Source organism: Schistocerca cancellata, chromosome 7 (genome assembly GCF_023864275.1).
Source record: "Schistocerca cancellata isolate TAMUIC-IGC-003103 chromosome 7, iqSchCanc2.1, whole genome shotgun sequence".
NCBI classification, from domain to species: Eukaryota; Metazoa; Arthropoda; class Insecta; order Orthoptera; family Acrididae; genus Schistocerca; species Schistocerca cancellata.
Window position 1 is genome coordinate 40,766,848 of NC_064632.1, and position 21,745 is coordinate 40,788,592.

A 21,745-nucleotide genomic window follows, 5' to 3' on the forward strand; every position below is an offset into this window, starting at 1 on the left:
ACTATTGAGCATATCTGGGATGCCTTGCACCGTATTGTTCAGAAGAGATCTTCACCCTCTCTTTCTCTTGCAGATTTATGGATAGCCCTGGAGGATTCATGGTGTCAATCACCTCCAGAACTACTTCAGACATTAGTCGAGTCCATGCCACATCGTGTCGTGGCACATCTGCATGCTTGGAGGGGGCCCTAAATGATATTAGTCGGGTGTACCAGTTTCTTTGGCTCTTCATATCGATGTCTTCAAAACCAGCAAGTACACCGGATAGGTAAACAACCGTGCGCCCGAACTTCTGCAGCAGGGACATAAACAGACATCTATGTCGCAGCACTGCCGAAGGCAGACAGAAGAACTGAGCTACTAAACAATGTACATGAAGTTGGATATACCTACAATTTTCACTAAAAGTTTAATTTCGTTGAATGACGCTATCCTTCATTATAATAGTTGGATAGCATGTCTCAGAGATTAATTAATGTTAGCTTCATAGTGCTAGACATTTTTAATTAAGTTAGGGACCTTGTGTGTCGATGAGGTGGCATTTTTCCAGTACAGTGCAGCCACATTTTACGCACTTTCTCATTCTTTCGAACACTCAAAAAATATTTTTCAGGAGTTTTTACAGATGTAGTTGTACAGTGTACTACTACGTTTGTCACCCATTTTCCGAAACATAAATTCCAAAACAAGACATCACTGTGATTGAGCTTTATGACAGTAGAAGCAACGAGCTAGCCAGTGACGTCACAGGCATCACATGACTCAAATGGAGCGTTTTAGCGGACTTTCAAATTATTTGAATTTCGTTTCCGTTTTTATACAAGTACACTGAAAATCAAGAGGAAGAAAAGCATGTTATGAGCATAAAATGACATAATTAACAATTTAAGACGATTTCGATAAAACAGTCAAATACCCTAGTCCATTTCTGTGCATCCGAATACTCACTCCATAGATGTTTATACTGCCTTTTTTTCTTCAGTTAGACACCATTTAGTCACTGCTGTGTACTAATAATATCCATGTTCACTCAGTATCCGCTTCTTTTAGTGTAGCCTCGCTTTTCCTGTTCCTTATATTTTACTATTAAACTTTATCTGTCCATTACATATAAATTCGATCATCTTCTTGTAAGTTTTAATGTTGGGTTCAGATAACAAGGAATTGATTGACACTGGCTGTAGAATTTTATTCCTAATAACAAATGTTAAAAACTTGTTCCTCGCCTCGTTATATTTCCTGCATTGAAATAATATATGGTTCATATTTCCCTGAGTAGTGTCGTCACAATCACAGGCTGGTGTTGGTTTATATGCACAGGAAATGTCCCATAGTTGAGCCTTATTCTGCTTAGTGTGGGTGTTGCTTGTCAGGGTCCATAAACATACTCAAACGATGATCGTTTCAGAATTTGTGGTTGTATTTCTGAATAATTGCCTCCTTTGCGTTGTGAGCTTTGCGCCCATTCATTCTTCCAGGATTCGAATACCCTTTTTCAGAATAATTTGTCTATATGTGTAAAGAATAGATTTCAGCTATCAGTCGTCCTTTGGAATATTTATTGGCAGATCTAGTCCATGAACTGTGTACAAAGCCAGACCAACAGGCTTTACATGCATTGACGAAAAAAGGATAGTGCATTGAGAATGACTAGTTGCTAGCCGAAATCTAGATCTGCCAATAAATATTCCAAAGGACGACTGATAGCTGAAATCTATTATTTACAAATCAAAACAACGGTTGCTGTGTGCAACAGCCTCTGAATGGAGGGTAACCGGATTTGCCTATATTTGGTATAGGGAAGCTTTATGTCTATGGTTTCCCCTTGCTCATAGGTTGCTTTGCCAATTATCTGCTTTTTCATTGCCTTGGATTCCACAGTGGGCTTCCACCCACATAAAGGCAATCTGTTTTTGTCTTCGGAGACATCCGTAATACTAATAATGAAATTGGAGCAGGTACTCATTAGTGGTTTTTGAAACTTTCATATCTGATATTGTTTGAAGTATATTTTCAGAAAGTGGTACTTTTGTATGGGTCTGTATTTCTTACCCATACATCATTGTATTGCCTTTAATACTGCGATTGTTTTGGCCAGATAGGTAGAGGTGGTTGCTGGTAATTTATATTTTTGGCCTATCTGCAATTGTTGGCCAAATATAGCACAACCTGTGTTGTCCTCTCCTGCTATCTTTGATCTATCTTTGTATATGTGGATTACCCATTGTCTTGTTTTATCCATTTGTCTTTGCAGTGCTGTAATTGTCTCCAAGAAAACAGACTTTTCCTCTGTCATTTGGAATGAGATGCAATGCGTGATGATGAAATAGTCATATTGGTAAACAGGGCACTGCATACTTGTGGCGATATCTTTGCACTCATTTGCAAAATTGTTACATGGCAAAAAGAAGTCAAAAGGCTTTCCTGGAGAACAACAGTATAGTCATATAATCTGATGAATTGGATGCAGCGAGCATATGTATCATTCCACGAGCATCTTACTCTTTATATGGAGGGGTATCTCTAGCGCTTCCACCAGGAGTGTATTGGTTGGTGTGGATTTAATTACTCCTAAGCATTTGTGTATACAGTGGTACTGCAATCGATCCAGCTTCTCTAACATTTTGCAAGTAAAGTATTTGCAGTATATATATCCATAATCCAATCTGCATGTAATGAGTGAGCAATGTTGGAGAAACAGCACTGAAGGATGCACTCCCTACCTTATCGTAGAAAGTGATCGAATAATGTTAAACATTTGCACACTGGATTCGATTAAGGTATTAATATGTGACATCTAAGTAAGCTTGCTGTCCAGTGTCATTCCTCAGAACCGAATTAGTGCTTCAAGTTGAATTACTTTAACATCTACATGTGTTAACAATATCTTGGTACATAAATATTCCTAGTGAATATGGCTGCTGAAGATTTCTCTGGTGTCATCAGGCCATTTCCATAAAGCCACCAACTCAGATTCTTTACCTATGATGTAATGTCATCGCCTCTTGTAATGAAAAAGGGGAATTACACACTATGTCATCTGCAAACTACATAATTTTAACTGATTGAGTTGCTGCCCTCTCCATATCATAGGTACAATATATTGCATGTATTAGTGGGCTGAGTACCAACCCTTGTGGTATGCCATTGTTGACGGTGCATGTGCCCTTGAATCCGGTATCCTTTCTAATATAGATAGCTCGTCCACTGATTAATGATGACATACAGTCTAAAAACTGAGATTGAGCTCATAGTAACTTATCTAATAGTGTATTTGTCTGAATATTATGATATGGCTTTGCAATACCTGAAAATTGAGCTACTGTATATTTGCTCTCACCAAAACCAGCTAACTGGAAACTAATATTGCAATGATTTCTATGTATCTTCTACCTATATGGAACCCGAATTGCGACCCAGCTAGTAAAGATGAAGATTCTACCCACCATTCGAATCGACTTTTAATTAAAGAAGATGGTAAAAAAAATCAGCCAAACAGTTGCTAAACAAAGATTTACTAGCCCTTGATCTAGGTTTTGATAGTTCTAAAAATGGATTGTTCAGAAGGAATGAGCCTTATTACATCACATGATGGTACATTAGATTAGCTGAAGCTGAGCGGCTCTTGTCATATACACTCCTGGAAATTGAAATAAGAACACCGTGAATTCATTGTCCCAGGAAGGGGAAACTTTATTGACACATTCCTGGGGTCAGATACATCACATGATCACACTGACAGAACCACAGGCACATAGACACAGGCAACAGAGCATGCACAATGTCGGTACTAGTACAGTGTATATCCACCTTTCGCAGCAATGCAGGCTGCTATTCTCCCATGGAGACGATCGTAGAGATGCTGGATGTAGTCCTGTGGAACGGCTTGCCATGCCATTTTCACCTGGCGCCTCAGTTGGACCAGGGTTCGTGCTGGACGTGCAGACCGCGTGAGACGACGCTTCATCCAGTCCCAAACATGCTCAATGGGGGACAGATCCGGAGATCTTTCTGGCCAGGGTAGTTGACTTACACCTTCTAGAGCACGTTGGGTGGCACGGGATACATGCAGACGTGCATTGTCCTGTTGGAACAGCAAGTTCCCTTGCCGGTCTAGGAATGGTAGAACGATGGGTTCGATGACGGTTTGGATGTACCGTGCACTATTCAGTGTCCCCTCGACGATCACCAGTGGTGTACGGCCAGTGTAGGAGATCGCTCCCCACACCATGATGCCGGGTGTTGGCCCTGTGTGCCTCGGTCGTATGCAGTCCTGATTGTGGCGCTCACCTGCACGGCGCCAAACACGCATACGACCATCATTGGCACCAAGGCAGAAGCGACTCTCATCGCTGAAGACGACACGTCTCCATTCGTCCCTCCATTCACGCCTGTCGCGACACCACTGGAGGCGGGCTGCACGATGATGGGGCGTGAGCGGAAGACGGCCTGACGGTGTGCGGGACCGTAGCCCAGCTTCATGGAGACGGTTGCGAATGGTCCTCGCCGATACCCCAGGAGCAACAGTGTCCCTAATTTGCTGGGAAGTGGCGGTGCGGTCCCCTACGGCAGTGCGTAGGATCCTACGGTCTTGGCGTGCATCCGTGCGTCGCTGCGGTCCGGTCCCAGGTCGACGGGCACGTGCACCTTCCGCCGACCACTGGCGACAACATCGATGTACTGTGGAGACCTCACGCCCCACGTGTTGAGCAATTCGGCGGTACGTCCACCCGGCCTCCCGCATGCCCACTATACGCCCTTGCTCAAAGTCCGTCAACTGCACATACGGTTCACGTCCACGCTGTCGCGGCATGCTACCAGTGTTAAAGACTGCGATGGAGCTCCGTATGCCACGGCAAACTGGCTGACACTGACGGCGGCGGTGCACAAATGCTGCGCAGCTAGCGCCATTCGACGGCCAAGACCGCGGTTCCTGGTGTGTCCGCTGTGCCGTGCGTGTGATCATTGCTTGTACAGCCCTCTCGCAGTGTCCGGAGCAAGTATGGTGGGTCTGACACACCGGTGTCAATGTGTTCTTTTTTCCATTTCCAGGAGTGTATAAAATCGACCAAACAAGAATTATCCCAAGCAATGGCTTTAGATAGCAGCCAGATTACATTTAGCATACTTCAGAATGAATGCTCACTAGTAAATGCCCACAGGTAGAGGCTCTTGCCAACATAAAATTGTAACAGGAGTCACAGAATAAATATTTGCATAAGTTACATGTACATCCTGTCCACTGCTTTAGCAATACGTGATTACAGTGCAATTGGTCTGTAAGGAGTGACTAGTAATGGATCTTTCACGCTTTTCATATATGGGGACTATGATCTGTCTCTTCCATTCTGGGACTGATTCTTGATGCATCCAAATTCCGTTATAGATTTGAAGAAGTAATTCTACAGCACTGTCAGGCATGTTTTGTGTCATGGAATATGTGATCTGATCCATTACTGGGGCAGTGTTAAGGCTGTCTTTGATGACTAATGTCAACCCCGCCAGTACTGAACTGTGTGGTTAGCATATGCTGAGTTGCAGGAATGTCCCTCTGTCTCCTGAATAGCTTATTGCAAACTCATGGTGGAGCAGTAAGGTTACAGAATTTTTCCATCCACTCATATGATCGTATGTTATTGACTGCAGGGGCGATAATACTAAATCTGTTGAAGTTCTGCCATATCTCTAATGATTTAGTATTCTCGCTCAAACTATTTCAATATTTTATCCAACTTTTTGATAGATTTCAATATTTTCTTGGTTCTAGCTGCCATTTGTTTATAAAACAAAAAGTTGTTCACCTTGGATTGTTTATCATCTTCGCATAATGCGCAATTTTATCTTGTATTGCTTTATTGCAGCCTTCATTCCACAATTGATTACCCAATCATCTAGCTTTTGTTGATAAAAGTCGTTTTGGGATGGATTCGTTTGCTGTATGATATATGTTGTTCTCTAGTTGTGTAAAGGCCTGGTGTGGATGTTTTTTTCTGTTGGTTTTACTTCTAATTCAAGAATGTGGCAATATTTATATCAATCTGCTTTGTTCATCTCCCAAGCCAATTTGTTTGCAATATGTGCTTAGCTATTTGTCTAGTATTGTATATTCATAGTCATAGGGAAATGGTCTGATCCCATGCTATCCCTCACAGCCGACCATGCTGTGACTAGCTCATACAGGGAGAATCTAATGTTATATCCACTGCAATTGCTCTCATCCATGGTCCTTGGTTTAATGTTATAAATCCATCATTGTATGTTATCACATTGTAATCATCAATCCAAGACTTCATGCACTCCCCTGCCTTATCATTCATATGATGCCCCCATGCTGTGTGGTCGGCGTTGAATTTGCCACAGATTGGAAAGGGTTTTGGTATGCATTTGCAACACTGTGTACATTTGTTGTTTGAAATTCCTACAGGTTGATGGACGATATGCAGATGTAATGAATGGAGAATTGCCATGTGTTAGTACTTACTTATAGTGCTAAGAGGTTGTGTAGTGGCATGGTAAGTGGTTTATAGTTGAATTTTGTATTAACGAATATGACTACTCCATCTTTCCTGTCCCTTCGATCTGATCTTATTAAGTACTTGATATCCTAGACATCTAACAGACATACTTGGTTTAATCCAGGTTTCACTTATGACAGTGATGAGTAGTCATTAGTATAAATTTGTGCATGTATGACTCTCTGTTAGAATATACAGTTCTGGCATTCCACTGGAGGACTTTAATAATCATCACTCTGTTTATATGAGTGAAGTGTAAGTATGGCCTGTTTCTGTACTGATCCATATTTTTTTGTTGATACTAATGAAGCAACCGTTTTGTATATATTAGCTTGATCCAAGTTATCGTTGTTTAACGAGGTAAGCTGTGTTATTAGATTTGTTATTCTAGGCACCAGCTGTTCGATTATCGCCATATTCTTGTCCTACACTCTTGATACAATTGCCTGATGTGGTACAGGGGTATGTGATCGTGGTGCTTGTGGATTATCTTTAACAGAGATATTAGTAAATTTATATTCACAAAAAGCGGACTTGGAGTTGCCATAGTCTTTATTTGTTTTGTCCTACTGTGGTGAACAATTATCGTGAATCTGTGCTGAATGCTTTCTATGGGGAGGTGGATGGACTATTTCTCCCTCTCCAATTTACTCCTACCAGGATTCCCTGCCACAGTAGCATGGGGTCTTTGGTTTATATATTTTTCACCTTCCTTAAAGGATGCACTGTATCTAGCTGATACTTTCTTAATCTCTTGTTGTTTGAGCTATATTGGGCAAGACTTATCTCTCAATGCATGGTTCCCTTTACAGTAGAAGCAGTATACCGTTTCACATGTGCATTGAGCTGTCTCATAGTTCCCTCCACTTTGACTGCATCGAGTGTGTGACTGACATTGGTTACTAAGATGGCAATATAAAGGCATCTAAAACACTGCCTCGCTAAGGGTTTGTACAGTCTAACATTACACTTCATGCCATATGTTGTCACATTTCTGGTAGGAACTGTGATGTGAATGTGGCCACACATGTTTGCCTGGGTATGTGGTTCGTCGTTTCTAAATTATTTATTCTCTTGATCATTCTGCATACATGGGTGAATGTCTTACAGCTCCAAATCTGTTAATTCGAAATCTACGTTTCTAAAAACTCCCTGCAGATGTCTTCTGTGGTTTAGTATGTATGCTACCATCTATTTATGATGTAGCAGGTTATTCTCCGCAATCTTGTTTGCGATGTGTATGGGTCATCTGGCTAGAAAGGCATGTCGTATTAGGTTTAGGTGCTCCGACGTGGATGGAAGAACTGTGACACACAAATATACTTTTTTTTTCCTGCTAGACTTACCTAAAGTTGTATGGCAGCTCATTGGATGTGCTTGCAGACAGATACAACTAAGAAGTGTTTTGTGTTACTGTATACAGTGTCAGCAAGACTATGTCCATCCTGGATGGCACACTGTCAATCAGAGTAGTAAACACTTGTCCTTATGCGAAAGCTATAGATAGCTCCGCTTCTATACTAAGTCTCACAGGCTGATCTCCACTACTAACTGTAGCTTCAAGCAGCAACCCTGGAACTCCGTACTAGAACTGTCATATGTCAACGCCAAACATGAAACCTGTTGCTACTTGTGGCCGCTGTTTGTCACAATGCAGAAGTCCATCTCATTGGCGGCAGCACGGAGCTTACTGATTGGGCTGTGCTTCTCGTTGGCAGCGAAATTCAAAGCATCACCCATGGCACCAATTGGGAGCTATCTAAGTGGGCCAGCTTTGTTTACATTCCTTTGCAAGGTCACTACAGTTTGCAGCCTCCCTTGCTGGTAAATCTATATGAATTCTTTTTTCCGCACATTCTTGAGATCTGAGATGTGTTCTGCTTGTACCCAGAATCTGAGGTAGATAGTATCTTCCCCAGGGTCATGGTGTGGTATTTACCTACATTACCATTAAGTCCCTCAACAAATACATAAAATGCGACTGCTGCATCATTATAGTATCAATTTTTTGTCATATGTTAGCTCTGTATTTGTTTGTGAACGGTTTTCCCTTAGTATATTATTCTTTTGTTGCGTAAGTTATGTTCTAAATGAGTTACCATCCAGTGCAGTCCTCAAAATCCCTTCCCTCTACGGGGAAGGGGAATTGATCCTTCATTTATATCAAAAAGTGTCAGACGTGCATGTGTTGAGTGTTTTCAAATTCGTTACCTCCTTTGTTATTTTTTGCTGGTGTTGAATGGTGACTGCTCGTCTCTTCTCTTTTACTTCTTCCTTCAGCCCCAATGTGCGTTTTGCTATGGAGCTCGTCGTTTGCTCGATATCCATACTCATGTTTAGGAGAGGTCTCTTCCCTCCCCAAATGGGCCACTGTCCATATTTATTGTACCACTACTTGTTCTGATTATGCAGAGTTTTGGTCCTTTTCTATTTATTTAACACACTCGACTTGGATGTGTCCTAACAACTTTCTCCTGATGTTTTCGCAAAAAATGGGAAATTAACTATTGCAATCCCATTTATACCGTTGCTAACCAAAGATACAGAATTTAATGTATGTTTATACCAGGCCCCCACAACCGCACGAGTGATCGACTGTGAAGAACGGACAAATTGAATAGATGGCCGGCGGCCATTAGAGTGGTAAACTGACGCTCTGAGTTCGAATGTTTATACATCGCGTTTCGTTATAAAATGCCTTCCCTTGAGTTAGGTCGCAAACATAATGCCTCGTTTAAATACGTTACTACAATATACTTTTTAATTTATGAACAAACAGCAACTAGTTATTGTTTATGAATTTATCTTACGTACTACACGGAATCTGCCGTAGCTAAAAGTTATGTACTGGACCCCTAGCATTTTTCGTAGTTCATTTACTATAGATGTACGCAAAATGCATCAAAATACTTGAAGATTTGCCCACTGACTACCTTGCTTTAGATTTTATGACGGGAAGTGCGTTATATATGGCATAGTGCTTTGGCAACTCACGACCAAATTATCAAGTTTCAACCTAACATAGACCATGAAAACACTACCGATCAGCCAACTTTCTTCAAAATGATCAGAACATATGAAATGGTATTCTGTCGGTCGGAAATCTTGCCTCCTGACAGCGTGTAACCATTTTTGCAACAGCTGTGGTTTTGAGAAAGGAAACCTGCAAACAGATGCACAGACATTATGCTAATACCGTGTTCCAAAAACATTTATTAAGCAAGTGCACTGACATACAAAACAACTTAAAATATTCACATACCTGTGAAATGTAATATTCGTTTCTTTCTCGAATTTATTTGTACAATTAATCACTGCATAACTCTTCACCATTGTACTTCTTTTCATTGGAACGTACAGATAGTAGAATACGAGTAACAAATACTGCACGTACGCCCCAACAAATAAACAACGTTGAATCAGGGTCTTCATAAACAACAATACTACACAACACATCAGACTACAACCACTATAATGGCGTCCAGAGGAAGGTTCAAATCACAGTCTAACATAACAGTCGCGACACTTCGCCTCGATTTTGTTGCCTACAGCGCCACAGCGCTACCAAGCGGCTGGTAGGTTGAACTGTGAGTTCGGCGCGATCGTGAAAGGGAATAGTGATTGATTATTTTGATTTATACAATGGTTTTTACCATCGGGAGCGTTAGTAGCGCAATAAATTGCAGCAACAGCAGGAAGAAGACACCACAGCTGTCTCTTTTTAGGTTTCCTAAGGATTCTGAGAGATGTTATGCCATCATGTTACTAATCTGTATCGTCAGGATTCACTTGCAAACTATATGTGTATAAATGATGAATGTATCGTTTTAGGAGCAGAAAATGGCTTGTTAATAGCAGACGAGAAGACCTTATGAAGAAAGACCCAATTTACCTGTATAATAATATTAGGTTTTGTCCGCTACATTTCGAAGAAAACCAGTTCATGAACGCAGACAATAACAAACTCTTGTGGAATGCAGTACCCACACTGTTTGACATCCTAAATAAGCCACCTCAACTGACGATGAAGAGGAAACTGCCACAAAGATTCGACAGTCAATCTAAAGCTGTAAAACAGTCGTATGACACAGAAGCAGCCAGTTCAGTTATCCATGTATCAGTGCCAGATTCGTGCGAATCGTCACCACAGACGTGCTTTGACGATAAAGTGGTTAGATTAAGTGCAGCTGTTCATGTCTTACATAAGCGTGTAAAGTGTCAGAATGGGCAGATCGAGCGAAACTATTACGGGACAAGGAAAGTGCCTACAGACAGATTGTTTGAAAATTATTCAAATATTTGATTTTTCGTGAAATGTAATGTAATCAGCTCATTATAATGTTTTCAGCATATTTCTGCAACTATTTGGCAGTTGCCTTACCCACTTCGAATAATATAAAGATTAAGGTCGTACTTGTGGCAACAATGGCACACACAGTAGGCCTACAGAACGATAAACGAGCTGTCGATCGCTTTTGCATGTAGAGGTACATGTCTGTGCTTCTTACATGTGAATCTGTGTGTTTATATTCTTTTGATATCAACGTGGTAAGCTGCAAATCTGTCCAATGTCACAAGTGTTTCTTCACGAATGTGTTGTAGCTTGCCACTCTATTCATGGTTTTTGTCCATACTTGCGCTTATTTTAGAATCATTAATAGAAACATATATGCCTTCCGATACTAAACAAACTCTTGGAGGCAAGAAAATAACTCGAATAATTCGGAAATTACGTAGGAAATGGATGTAAACAACATTATGCTTACAACGCGTCTGACGTTCACCTTACCTGCCGCTTGGAGCGCTAGTGTCGCTCCATCTGTCAAACGGCAACTTTTACAGCAGTGAGTGTCGCGACTGTTATGTTAGACTGTGGTTCAAATTATCCCGCGACTGCAGCGCCATCAGTGAGTATAGTTATTTTTTATAAGGTCTTTGGTTTATACTCAATGGTACGTTCCAAAGATAAATGTAAACAATTGATGTTGATATCTTCGTTGTAATGGTCCAGAGCACATGTAAGATGTGTCGTCTGCTACTGTAAACATGTCTAGAATTGTGAAGTTCTTTAGAGTTATAAGAAATAATTGGAAGAAAAGTGTATTTGGAACAGTTGCTTTATCATATGGAGTGTCCTATGCCAAGGATAAATACGAGTAAGTTTGCTTTGTAATCACATTTACATTATGTACTTATGGAATTTCCTCGCGGTGCTGTGTAATACTGTCGTGTTGTGGCTACAGTAAAACTATGACCAAAAAATAGGCTAATGTAGTGAGTGTACCGGTGTGATTTAATTGTTGGTCTTTTATTTTCATGTACCTCTTCGTCAAAAAAGTCTCACATTCATTTTCGTTTCCTAATTTGTGTGATGTATGCTGTCCGTGCAGTTGAAAATTTGACAGTTGCATTTCCTGTTAACTTAAAATTTTCTTTCAGTACATTCTTATGTCACTGCTGTCGTACTTGTTCCATTTTTCCCTTTGCTAAACTTCGATAACGTTCATTTTAATTTTGTTTCAACAGGACCAATCAGTTGATGAGAGACTACTGTTTGAAGGCGTTACAATATGGGTCACTACCAATTCCAAACGAATATAATCCTAAGAAAATAGTAGTGATACTGAATCCAGTAGCTAACAAAAGGTAAGAACGCTCGCCATCTACTCAGTTGATAATTCTAGTTGTTGTTTTGCATACAGCTGTTCTTGGTTCTCATAACATAGGCCTGCAAAACCTTTGCTGCATAATTTTTTCTCATATTTGGGAGAAAATTGCGGAATGCCTACAGCTAAATAGGTATGGAGCTACATTTTTATAACATCTGATGTGTATACAAGGTTCCCATTTATTTTTACCGCCCTAAATAACTGTTTGTCCAGATGGAAATTATAAAATGTTTCAAGCAAATGTTCTTTAGCATCACGGGGACACCAATCAGCATGATTGCCCTCATTGTAGCTTTGTTTTCTACAAAGATATGAAAAACGGTATGACTTTTTTAAATGTCACCCTGTATTTTTTATTTGGTAATCCATTTCCTCTTCTAAAGACCTATTCAAAAATGTATCACAGTGTACCATTCACTGAAACTCAATGTTATTAATTACGTAGCACAACATTGATGTTGATGCTTCCAGCATTTGGTGCAGGTACTTGGGGTAATGGAACACATCCACGTGCTGATGTTGACAGAGGACAAATGTAAACATAAGCAGAATGCATACCCATCATTCCATCAGCTATGGTCAGTTGAAGAGTTGTGTGAATAGAATGCACACCAACGAAGAGAAGGTAGAAATGCTACTCATCTATGGGGAACGTAAGTTAGCAGAACAGTAATTACAATACTGTTTTCTTGTGTATGAGTACATTTAGTACAATAGTTTAGTCCTTTTAAATACTGTTGTGTATAGTAGGCATACCGTAAGGGCTGTGCTTCCTACAAACTGCATTGACGTAAGATTTCTTTTATTGTTGTTGTTGAAGGTAGGCGAAATGCTACGCAGGCAGCGGAACTGTACAGAGAGCGATATCCTGACAAGAACCAACCTCCCCAATGGATGTTTTCTCATCTTGTTGTGATGCTTCAGGAAACGTGAAGTTTCAACCCATGACAATGCAATTGTCATATCACTCGCACAGACGAAGCTGCTGAAGTTGCTGTTCTCGCTTCCATTGCTATGAATCCACATGTGAGCACACAACAGCTTGAACACGAGACTGCCATTCCTAAAACCAGTGTACATTGTATTCTTACACATCACCGGTTCCATCCTTACCATGTACACCTACATCAAGAATTGCATGGGAATGATTTCCAGAATTGTTTACATTTCTGTCAGTGGGCACAGCAGCAAATCCTCACCAACCCGAACTACTTCTCCAAGTTCTATTTACTGATGAATGTTCCTTCTCAAATAAAAAACAGGTAAATACAAGGAACATGCATTATTGGTCCAGCGATAACCTACAGTGGCTTAGACAGGTGGAACATCAGCGTCAATGGAGAGTTAATGTCTAGTGTCGGAAGCTTGGTACCACAATTATTGGCCCTTGTTTCGTCAATGGTGGTCTAAACGGCACAGCGTATGCCAACTTTCTCAGACTAATTCTTCCTCCTCTTCTGTCCCACTGAGAACCAGGATGTTTATGTGGTATCAACACGATTGATGTCCATCATGTAATGCCTTGCATGCACGTCATGTTCTGAACTGAAGGTATCCTGCCAGATGGATTGGTCGAGGAGGAACAATTACTTGGCCTGCTAGGTCTCCTGATGTAAATCCTCTGGACTTTTTTCTTCGGGGATGCATTAAAGATGTTGTCTATCGCAATATTCCAACAACTCCAGAGTACAAGCGGGAACATATCGTCCTTGCTTTTAATTCTCTTCAGCAGGCAATACTGGAAGCAATAAATAATTCTTTCATTTAACGAGTGCACCAGTATATTGGGGTCGACAGAAGCGTCCGATCCCACGCGTCTGCTTTGACCCGTGACGTAAGGGTGTTGTCGTGTGTGACGTCATGACGGCGCGGAGTTTGGTTTGAGTGTGACTGTCTCCAGTTCTGTTTTATCTTATTTTATTTACTTTTCTGATCTGTTCGTTCTACCTCGCGAGATTTTTTTTTTTTTTAAATTTTAAAACACTTATTACTTATTTTAATTATCTGTTTCCTCGAATTTCTGTTTTAGTTTATTATATTTATCTTTCTGATCTGTTCGTTCTATCCCGTGAGATTTTTTTTTAAAAAAGACAAAAAACACTAATCAGCTACTGAAGCATCTTTATCTTCTATGGGTTGCAGGGGTTACGACCCCTGGGGAGGTAGGTGGGTATTCATGCATGGCTGTCTTCACTTACACATTGTAGCTACGCAAGGCATCTAAATTTGTTTATATTTAGTTTGCCCCCCACCCAAAACACCCCATTTCCCACGCTTGTCCCGTTAGTGTCATTAGGCTTCTTGTGGAAAGTGTGTGTGTTTGTTTTTGTTTCCGCCATATTTGTGACGTCATGGGTCAAAGCAGACGGGTGGGATCGGACGCTTCCGTATTTCCGTATATTGGTGCCCAGGGTCACCACTTTGAGCACCTTCGAATGTTCTACTCCTGGGCATTGGCACAGGAGAGTCAAAGTCAATTTTGTGTTATGTTTTTCTTGGTTTCCATTTTTTTTCTGACAACTCCAGTAAGGGGATGAGTTTATGGTTCCAGGTTCAAAGTCAGTGTTGTGTTATGTAATTGATAATGTGCTTGAGTGAGTGGTACACTGTGATTCATTTTTGAATAGGTCTTTAGGAGAGGAAATGAATTGCCAAATAAAAAAATACAAGGTGTCATTTAAAAAGTCATATTGCTGTTCATATCTTCGATAAAAACAATCATGCTGATTGATGTCCCCCTGATGGCTAAAGAACATTTGCTTGAAACATTTTGTAATTTGCATCTGGACAAACAGTTATTTAGGGTGGTCAAGATAAATGGGACACCCTGTATTATAATAAACTGCTGCTTCCTCAAGGCACTTTAATCCTACCTTAGTAGTAATTCGCAAGGAAAAATTCAAGTTTCTGCAAGGTAGATAGCTTATACAGGCAGGATGTCCTAGAAGAAATGGTCAATATTCAGGAATGTAACAGGAACAATCATTTGAAGCAAAAAAACATGTGTTCTGAAATGTATCTCTTAAGAGCCATGAGTGCTTCTTCATCTCTGATACAGTGAAATGCATCTCTTGCTCTCAACAAGTGCTCATAGCTCATAAGGTTTGCATTTTAGAGCCCTTGTTTACTAGATTTTTTTTTTTTTTTTTTTTTTTTTTTTTTCTCAAATGATCATTCCAGTCATATGCCTGCATATTGACCACTCATCAGAGGACACCCTGTATATCTGATGTTAGGATGATGATGATGGAGACATCAGAATGAAATACTCCCTCTTCATGCATCGATACAAACATGTTCATGCTGTGGGAAATGTTGCTGGCAGACTCTTTGTGTAAAGATTATCACATTGTAAAACTTCAGAAATAAAAGAGAGAGAAAGCAACAGAAGCTTAAATTTTTTGAGCATGTAGCCTTATTTACATATTAATTTGTGCTGTGAATATAAAATGACTCATTCCACATCATTAAGATTTATCATTCAGATCATCCATGGAACATGAAACTAACAAACAAACTCAGAGACTTTGTCTTTAAATTTACACTTCGGTTTCCAAAACTACCTTTTCCTTTGAATATTACATTCCTACAGATGTTTCACAATAATTAGTTTGTAATAATTTGCTGTTAGATGTGTGCTGCAGTCTTGCCAAACAAATTAGAAAGTTATAGAATAAATGTTAATGCTTCGAGATAGTTAAAATTATATTTAAGATATGGAATTCAAAGGGCAGTTGTAACACCAGGAACTGAAAATTATATCTCATACTGGAAAATTATTTCACACGGCAGCCCACAAGATTCCATCTTAGGCCGAACCCTGTTTTTATTTTACGTAAATGATATACCACTAAGCCGCGCAGGGTAGCCACGTGGTCTGAGGAGGCTTATCACGGTTCACGCTGCTCCCCTTGTCAGAGGTTTGAGTCCTCCCATGGGCTTGGGTGTGTGTGTTGTACTTAGCATAAGTTAGATTAACTAGTGTTTAACCTTAGAGACTGATGACCTGAGCAGTTTGATCTCATAGAAAATTTACCACAAATTTCCAAAATATACCGCTAAATATAACATCGCTCTCAGTTTTATTTGCAGATGACACGTCTGTTCTCATTGGACACGTCTGTTCTCATTGGAATGAGACCACTGGGAAAAATTCCCCAAAGAATCATTGACACACTAAATTGTTTATAACATTTATATACGGAAAAAACACATCATTCATTTAAAACTAAACAGTCTGAATCAAGTGACTTCCAAATTATCCATAAAAATCAGTAACTTAAGGAAGCAGAATCTGTCAAATTCCTGGGGATATTTTTAGGAAAAAATTCATCCTGGTCTTTGCATATAATTTACTTGGCAAACAAGCTAAACAGTCTAGCATCCGCAATGACAGTATTGCCCTATGCAAGTGACATTGACACTAAGGAAGTTGTTTACCACAGCTATTTTGAAGCCATTGTAAGATAGGGAATAATCTTCTGGGGAATGCAAGTAGTGTAAATAGAATATTCTTATTCTGAAAAACTGTTATTAGAAAAATGTGTACTATTAAGCCTAGAGAGTCATGCAGGCATTTATTCGGGAGTCTTAATATTTTAACTATTTGATGTACTTATATTATGAACCATTTGTCTTTATCCTTACCAATCGAGAATTATTTATAGAAAACCATTTTGAACATATGTATGACACAAGTAATGACAAATTCAAGTTGCCACTTCATAGACCAAAGCTCTACTCTCAGATTACTCATTACATGGCTATGAAAATTTATATAAATTAAAAATGTAAAACTTTCACAGTATGAAACTAGGTTTACTGAAGATAAAATTACATCCTACCCTAGTGCAAAATGTTGTTATTCACTCATGGAATTTTTAAATGATGATTTCTTTGTAGAGTGTTGAAACAAATGTATTGTTGTGTGTACCTCTGGTAAATTATCTATATTGATGAGTCCCCTGTACAATCAGTGATTTATATATGTATGTCATGCAACATTAAAACTCTGATTCTGATTCCATTCCTTGAGTCCAAAAACATTTCCCATTTTACTTGTAAGGCTGATGTGTTGGTCACAAATAAGAAAATAATAGGTACCAGTAGTACTCACACTGGAAGCACGATGAAGAGGTAACTGTTATAATTTTGAAGGAAAACCTTTAAATTTGTATGAGACGACTATTGCAAGTGCAATATTCCTTCCAGAAATTCTTTTCTTGCACAGAATTTCTGTAGCGATGAAACTTAATAATAAATTAAAACTGTATGCCACACCAAGAATCAGACCAAATATTTTGTCTTTTGTGTGCACTTGTGTGGCAACTTAGCCTCCAGAACATTCACGATTAATCTGTGTAGGCATGTATCATATTGGCGAAGAGTTCTCGGGCTTCCAGCCGGGTGGCGGTGTCTTCAAACTGCGACGTTTCAACGAGTGATATACTCGTCATCTTCTGGCGAAGATGACGAGTATGTCACTCCTCAAAACTTCGCAGTTTGAAGAGACCGCCACCCGGCTGGAAGCCCGAGAACTCTTCGCCAGCTGTATACGCCGGGAAAGCATACATTCACATGTATCATATTGTTTGTTATGCCTGGAACAGTTTGTAATGGAAGGGAGCCTCCATGTTACATAGTCTACATAAAGATACAGTGACTATGGCACAGCAGGTGTAAAATAAAGCATGAGGCTACAGAGGGAGAGAGATGCTAAGTAACATTTGGCTAATTTGACTTTGAGAAGGGTAATATGTGAAGGCTTCAGTGATTACTATCCCACAACTGTGCTGAAAGACCTCTCTAAACTAAAAAACTCCATCTGAACAGGTCTCAAAAGACCCAATGGTACTGACAAAATGCTGTGTCATCCTCAGTCTATAGGTGTCACTGGATGCAGACATAAAGGGGGTTGCGGTCAGCACACCTCTCCCAGCCATTGTCAGTTTTCGTGACTGGAGCCACTACTTGTCAGTCAAGTAGCTCCTCAGTTTGCTTCACAAGGGTTGAGTGCACCTCATTTGCCATCAGCGCTCGGCAGGCCGGATTGTCACCCATCCAAGTGCCAAGCACAACAGCGCTTAACTCGGGGATCTGACGGGAAACGATGTTACCACTGCAGCAAGGCCATTGGTGAAAGACCTCTCACAAAACCAAAAGAAATTGCCTTCATATGTAATGGCTGGCAGTATCACCAAATTTTGTGTCCAGACATACATTTATATGACAGGATGTGAAATTGAGGGTAAAAAAGCAAAAGCAGAAATGCTGGACTCTGTTTTATAATGCTCCTTTACAAAGATAGAGCCAAGCCTACTTGTTGTTGTTGTGGTCTTCAGTCCTGAGACTGGTTTGATGCAGCTCTCCATGCTACTCTATCCTGTGCAAGCTTCTTCATCTCCCAGTACCTACTGCAACCTACATCCTTCTGAATCTGCTTAGTGTATTCATCTCTTGGTCTCCCTCTACGATTTGCACCCTCCACGCTGCCCTCCAATGCTAAATTTGTGATCCCTTGATGCCTCAAAACATGTCCTACCAACCGATCCCTTCTTCTAGTCACGTTGTGCCACAAACTTCTCTTCTCCCCAATCCTATTCAATACCTCCTCATTAGTTACGTGATCTACCCACCTTATCTTCAGCATTCTTCTGTAGCACCACATTTCGAAAGCTTCTATTCTCTTCTTGTCCATACTAGTTATCGTCCATGTTTCACTTCCATACATGGCTACACTCCATACAAATACTTTCAGAAACAACTTCCTGACACTTAAATCTATACTCGATGTTAACAAATTTCTCTTTTTCAGAAACGATTTCCTTGCCATTGCCAGTCTACATTTTATATTCTCTCTACTTCGACCATCATCAGTTATTTTACTCCCTAAATAGCAAAACTCCTTTACTACTTTAAGTGTCTCATTTCCTAATCTAATTCCCTCAGCATCACCCGACTTAATTCGACTACATTCCATTATCCTTGTTTTACTTTTGTTGATGTTCATCTTATATCCTCCTTTCAAGACACTGTCCATTCCATTCAACTGTTCTTCCAAGTCCTTTGCTGTCTCTGACAGAATTACAATGTCATCGGCGAACCTCAAAGTTTTTACTTCTTCTCCATGAATGTTAATACCTACTCCAAATTTTTCTTTTGTTTCCTTTACTGCTTGCTCAATATACAGATTGAATAACATCGGGGATAGGCTACAACCCTGTCTCACTCCTTTCCCAACCACTGCTTCCCTTTCATGCCCCTCGACTCTTATAACTGCCATCTGGTTTCTGTACAAATTGTAAATAGCCTTTCGCTCCCTGTATTTTACCCTTGCCACCTTTAGAATGTGGAAGAGAGTATTCCAGTCAACATTGTGAAAAGCTTTCTCTAAGTCTACAAATGCTAGAAACGTAGGTTTGCCTTTTCTTAATCTTTCTTCTAAGATAAGTCGTAAGGTTAGTATTGCCTCACGTGTTCCAACATTTCTACGGAATCCAAACTGATCTTCCCCGAGATCCGCTTCTACCAGTTTTTCCATTCGTCTGTAAAGAATTTGCGTTAGTATTTTGCAGCTGTGACTTATTAAACTGATAGTTCGGTAATTTTCACATCTGTCAACACCTGCTTTCTTTTGGATTGGAATTATTATATTCTTCTTGAAGTCTGAGGGTATTTCACCTGTCTCATACATCTTGCTCACCAGATGGTATAGTTTTGTCAGGACTGGCTCTCCCAAGGCCGTCAGTAGTTCTAATGGAATGTTGTCTACTCCCGGGGCCTTGTTTCGACTCAGGTCTTTCAGTGCTCTGTCAAACTCTTCACGCAGTATCGTATCTCCCATTTCATCTTCATCTACATCCTCTTCCATTTCCATAATATTGTCCTCAAGTACATCGCCCTTGTATAAACCCTCTATATACTCCTTCCACCTTTCTGCCTTCCCTTCTTTGCTTAGAACTGGGTTGCCATCTGAGCTCTTGATATTTATACAAGTGGTTCTCTTCTCTCCAAAGGTCTCTTTAATTTTCCTGTAGGCAGTATCTATCTTACCCCCTGTGAGACAAGCCTCTACATCCTTACATTTGTCCTCTAGCCATCCCTGCTTAGCCATTTTGCACTTCCTGTCGATCTCATTTTTGAGACGTTTGTATTCCTTTTTGCCTGCTTCATTTACTGCATTTTTATATTTTCTCCTTTCATCAATTAAATTCAATATTTCTTCTGTTACCCAAGGGTTTCTATTAGGCCTCGTCTTTTTACCTACTTGATCATCTGCTCCTTTCACTACTTCATCCCTCAGAGCTACCCATTCTTCTTCTACTGTATTTCTTTCCCCCATTCCTGTCAATTGTTCCCTTATGCTCTCCCTGAAACTCTCTACAACCTCTCGTTCTTTCAGTTTATCCAGGTCCCATCTCCTTAAATTCCCACCTTTTTGCAGTTTCTTCAGTTTCAATCTGCAGTTCAGATTGTGGTCAGAGTCCACATCTGCCCCTGGAAATGTCTTACAATTTAAAACCTGGTTCCTAAATCTCTGTCTTACCATTATATAATCTATCTGATACCTTTTAGTATCTCCAGGATTCTTCCAGGTATACAACCTTCTTTTATGATTCTTGAACCAAGTGTTGGCTAAGATTAAGTTATGCTCTGTGCAAAATTCTACAAGGCGGCTTCCTCTTTCATTTCTTCCCCCCAATCCATATTCACCTACTATGTTTCCTTCTCTCCCTTTTCCTACTGACGAATTCCAGTCACCCATGACTATTAAATTTTCGTCTCCCTTCACTACCTGAATAATTTCTTTTATCTTGTCATACATTTCATCAATTTCTTCATCATCTGCAGAGCTAGTTGGCATATAAACTTGTACTACTGTAGTAGGCATGGGCTTTGTGTCTATCTTGGCCACAATAATGCGTTCACTATGCTGTTTGTAGTAGCTAACCCGCACTCCTATTTTTTTTATTCATTATTAAACCTACTCCTGCATTACCTCTATTTGATTTTGTATTTATAACCCTGTAATCACCTGACCAAAAGTCTTGTTCCTCCTGCCACCGAACTTCACTAATTCCCACTATATCTAACTTTAACCTATCCATTTCCCTTTTTAAATTTTCTAACCTACCTGCTCGATTAAGGGATCTGACATTCCACGCTCCGATCCGTAGAACGCCAGTTTTCTTTCTCCTGATAACGACGTCCTCTTGAGTAGTCCCCGCCCGGAGATCCGAATGGGGGACTATTTTACCTCCGGAATATTTTACCCAAGAGGACGCCATCATCATTTAATCATACAGTAAAGCAGCATGTCCTCGGGAAAAATTACGGCCGTAGTTTCCCCTTGCTTTCAGCCGTTCGCAGTACCAGCACAGCAAGGCCGTTTTGGTTAATGTTACAAGGCCAGATCAGTCAATCATCCAGACTGTTGCCCCTGCAACTACTGAAAAGGCTGCTGCCCCTCTTCAGGAACCACATGTTTGTCTGGCCTCTCAACAGATACCCCTCCGTTGTGGTTGCACCTATGGTACGGCCATCTGTATCGCTGAGGCACGG

General features: G+C 40.2%; 1 protein-coding gene across 1 annotated transcript in view; it reads left to right on the forward strand.

Annotated features, from left to right (window-relative positions):
* Positions 1-11,493: 11,493 nt before the first annotated feature.
* LOC126092420 (acylglycerol kinase, mitochondrial) overlaps positions 11,494-21,745 on the forward strand; it is an 83,557-nt gene continuing 73,305 nt past the window's right edge. The window contains exons 1-2 of the mRNA XM_049908006.1: positions 11,494-11,671; positions 12,042-12,161. Coding sequence (XP_049763963.1) covers positions 11,562-11,671; positions 12,042-12,161 — 230 coding nt within the window. The 5' untranslated portion in view covers positions 11,494-11,561. The remainder of the gene's footprint in view (positions 11,672-12,041; positions 12,162-21,745) is intronic.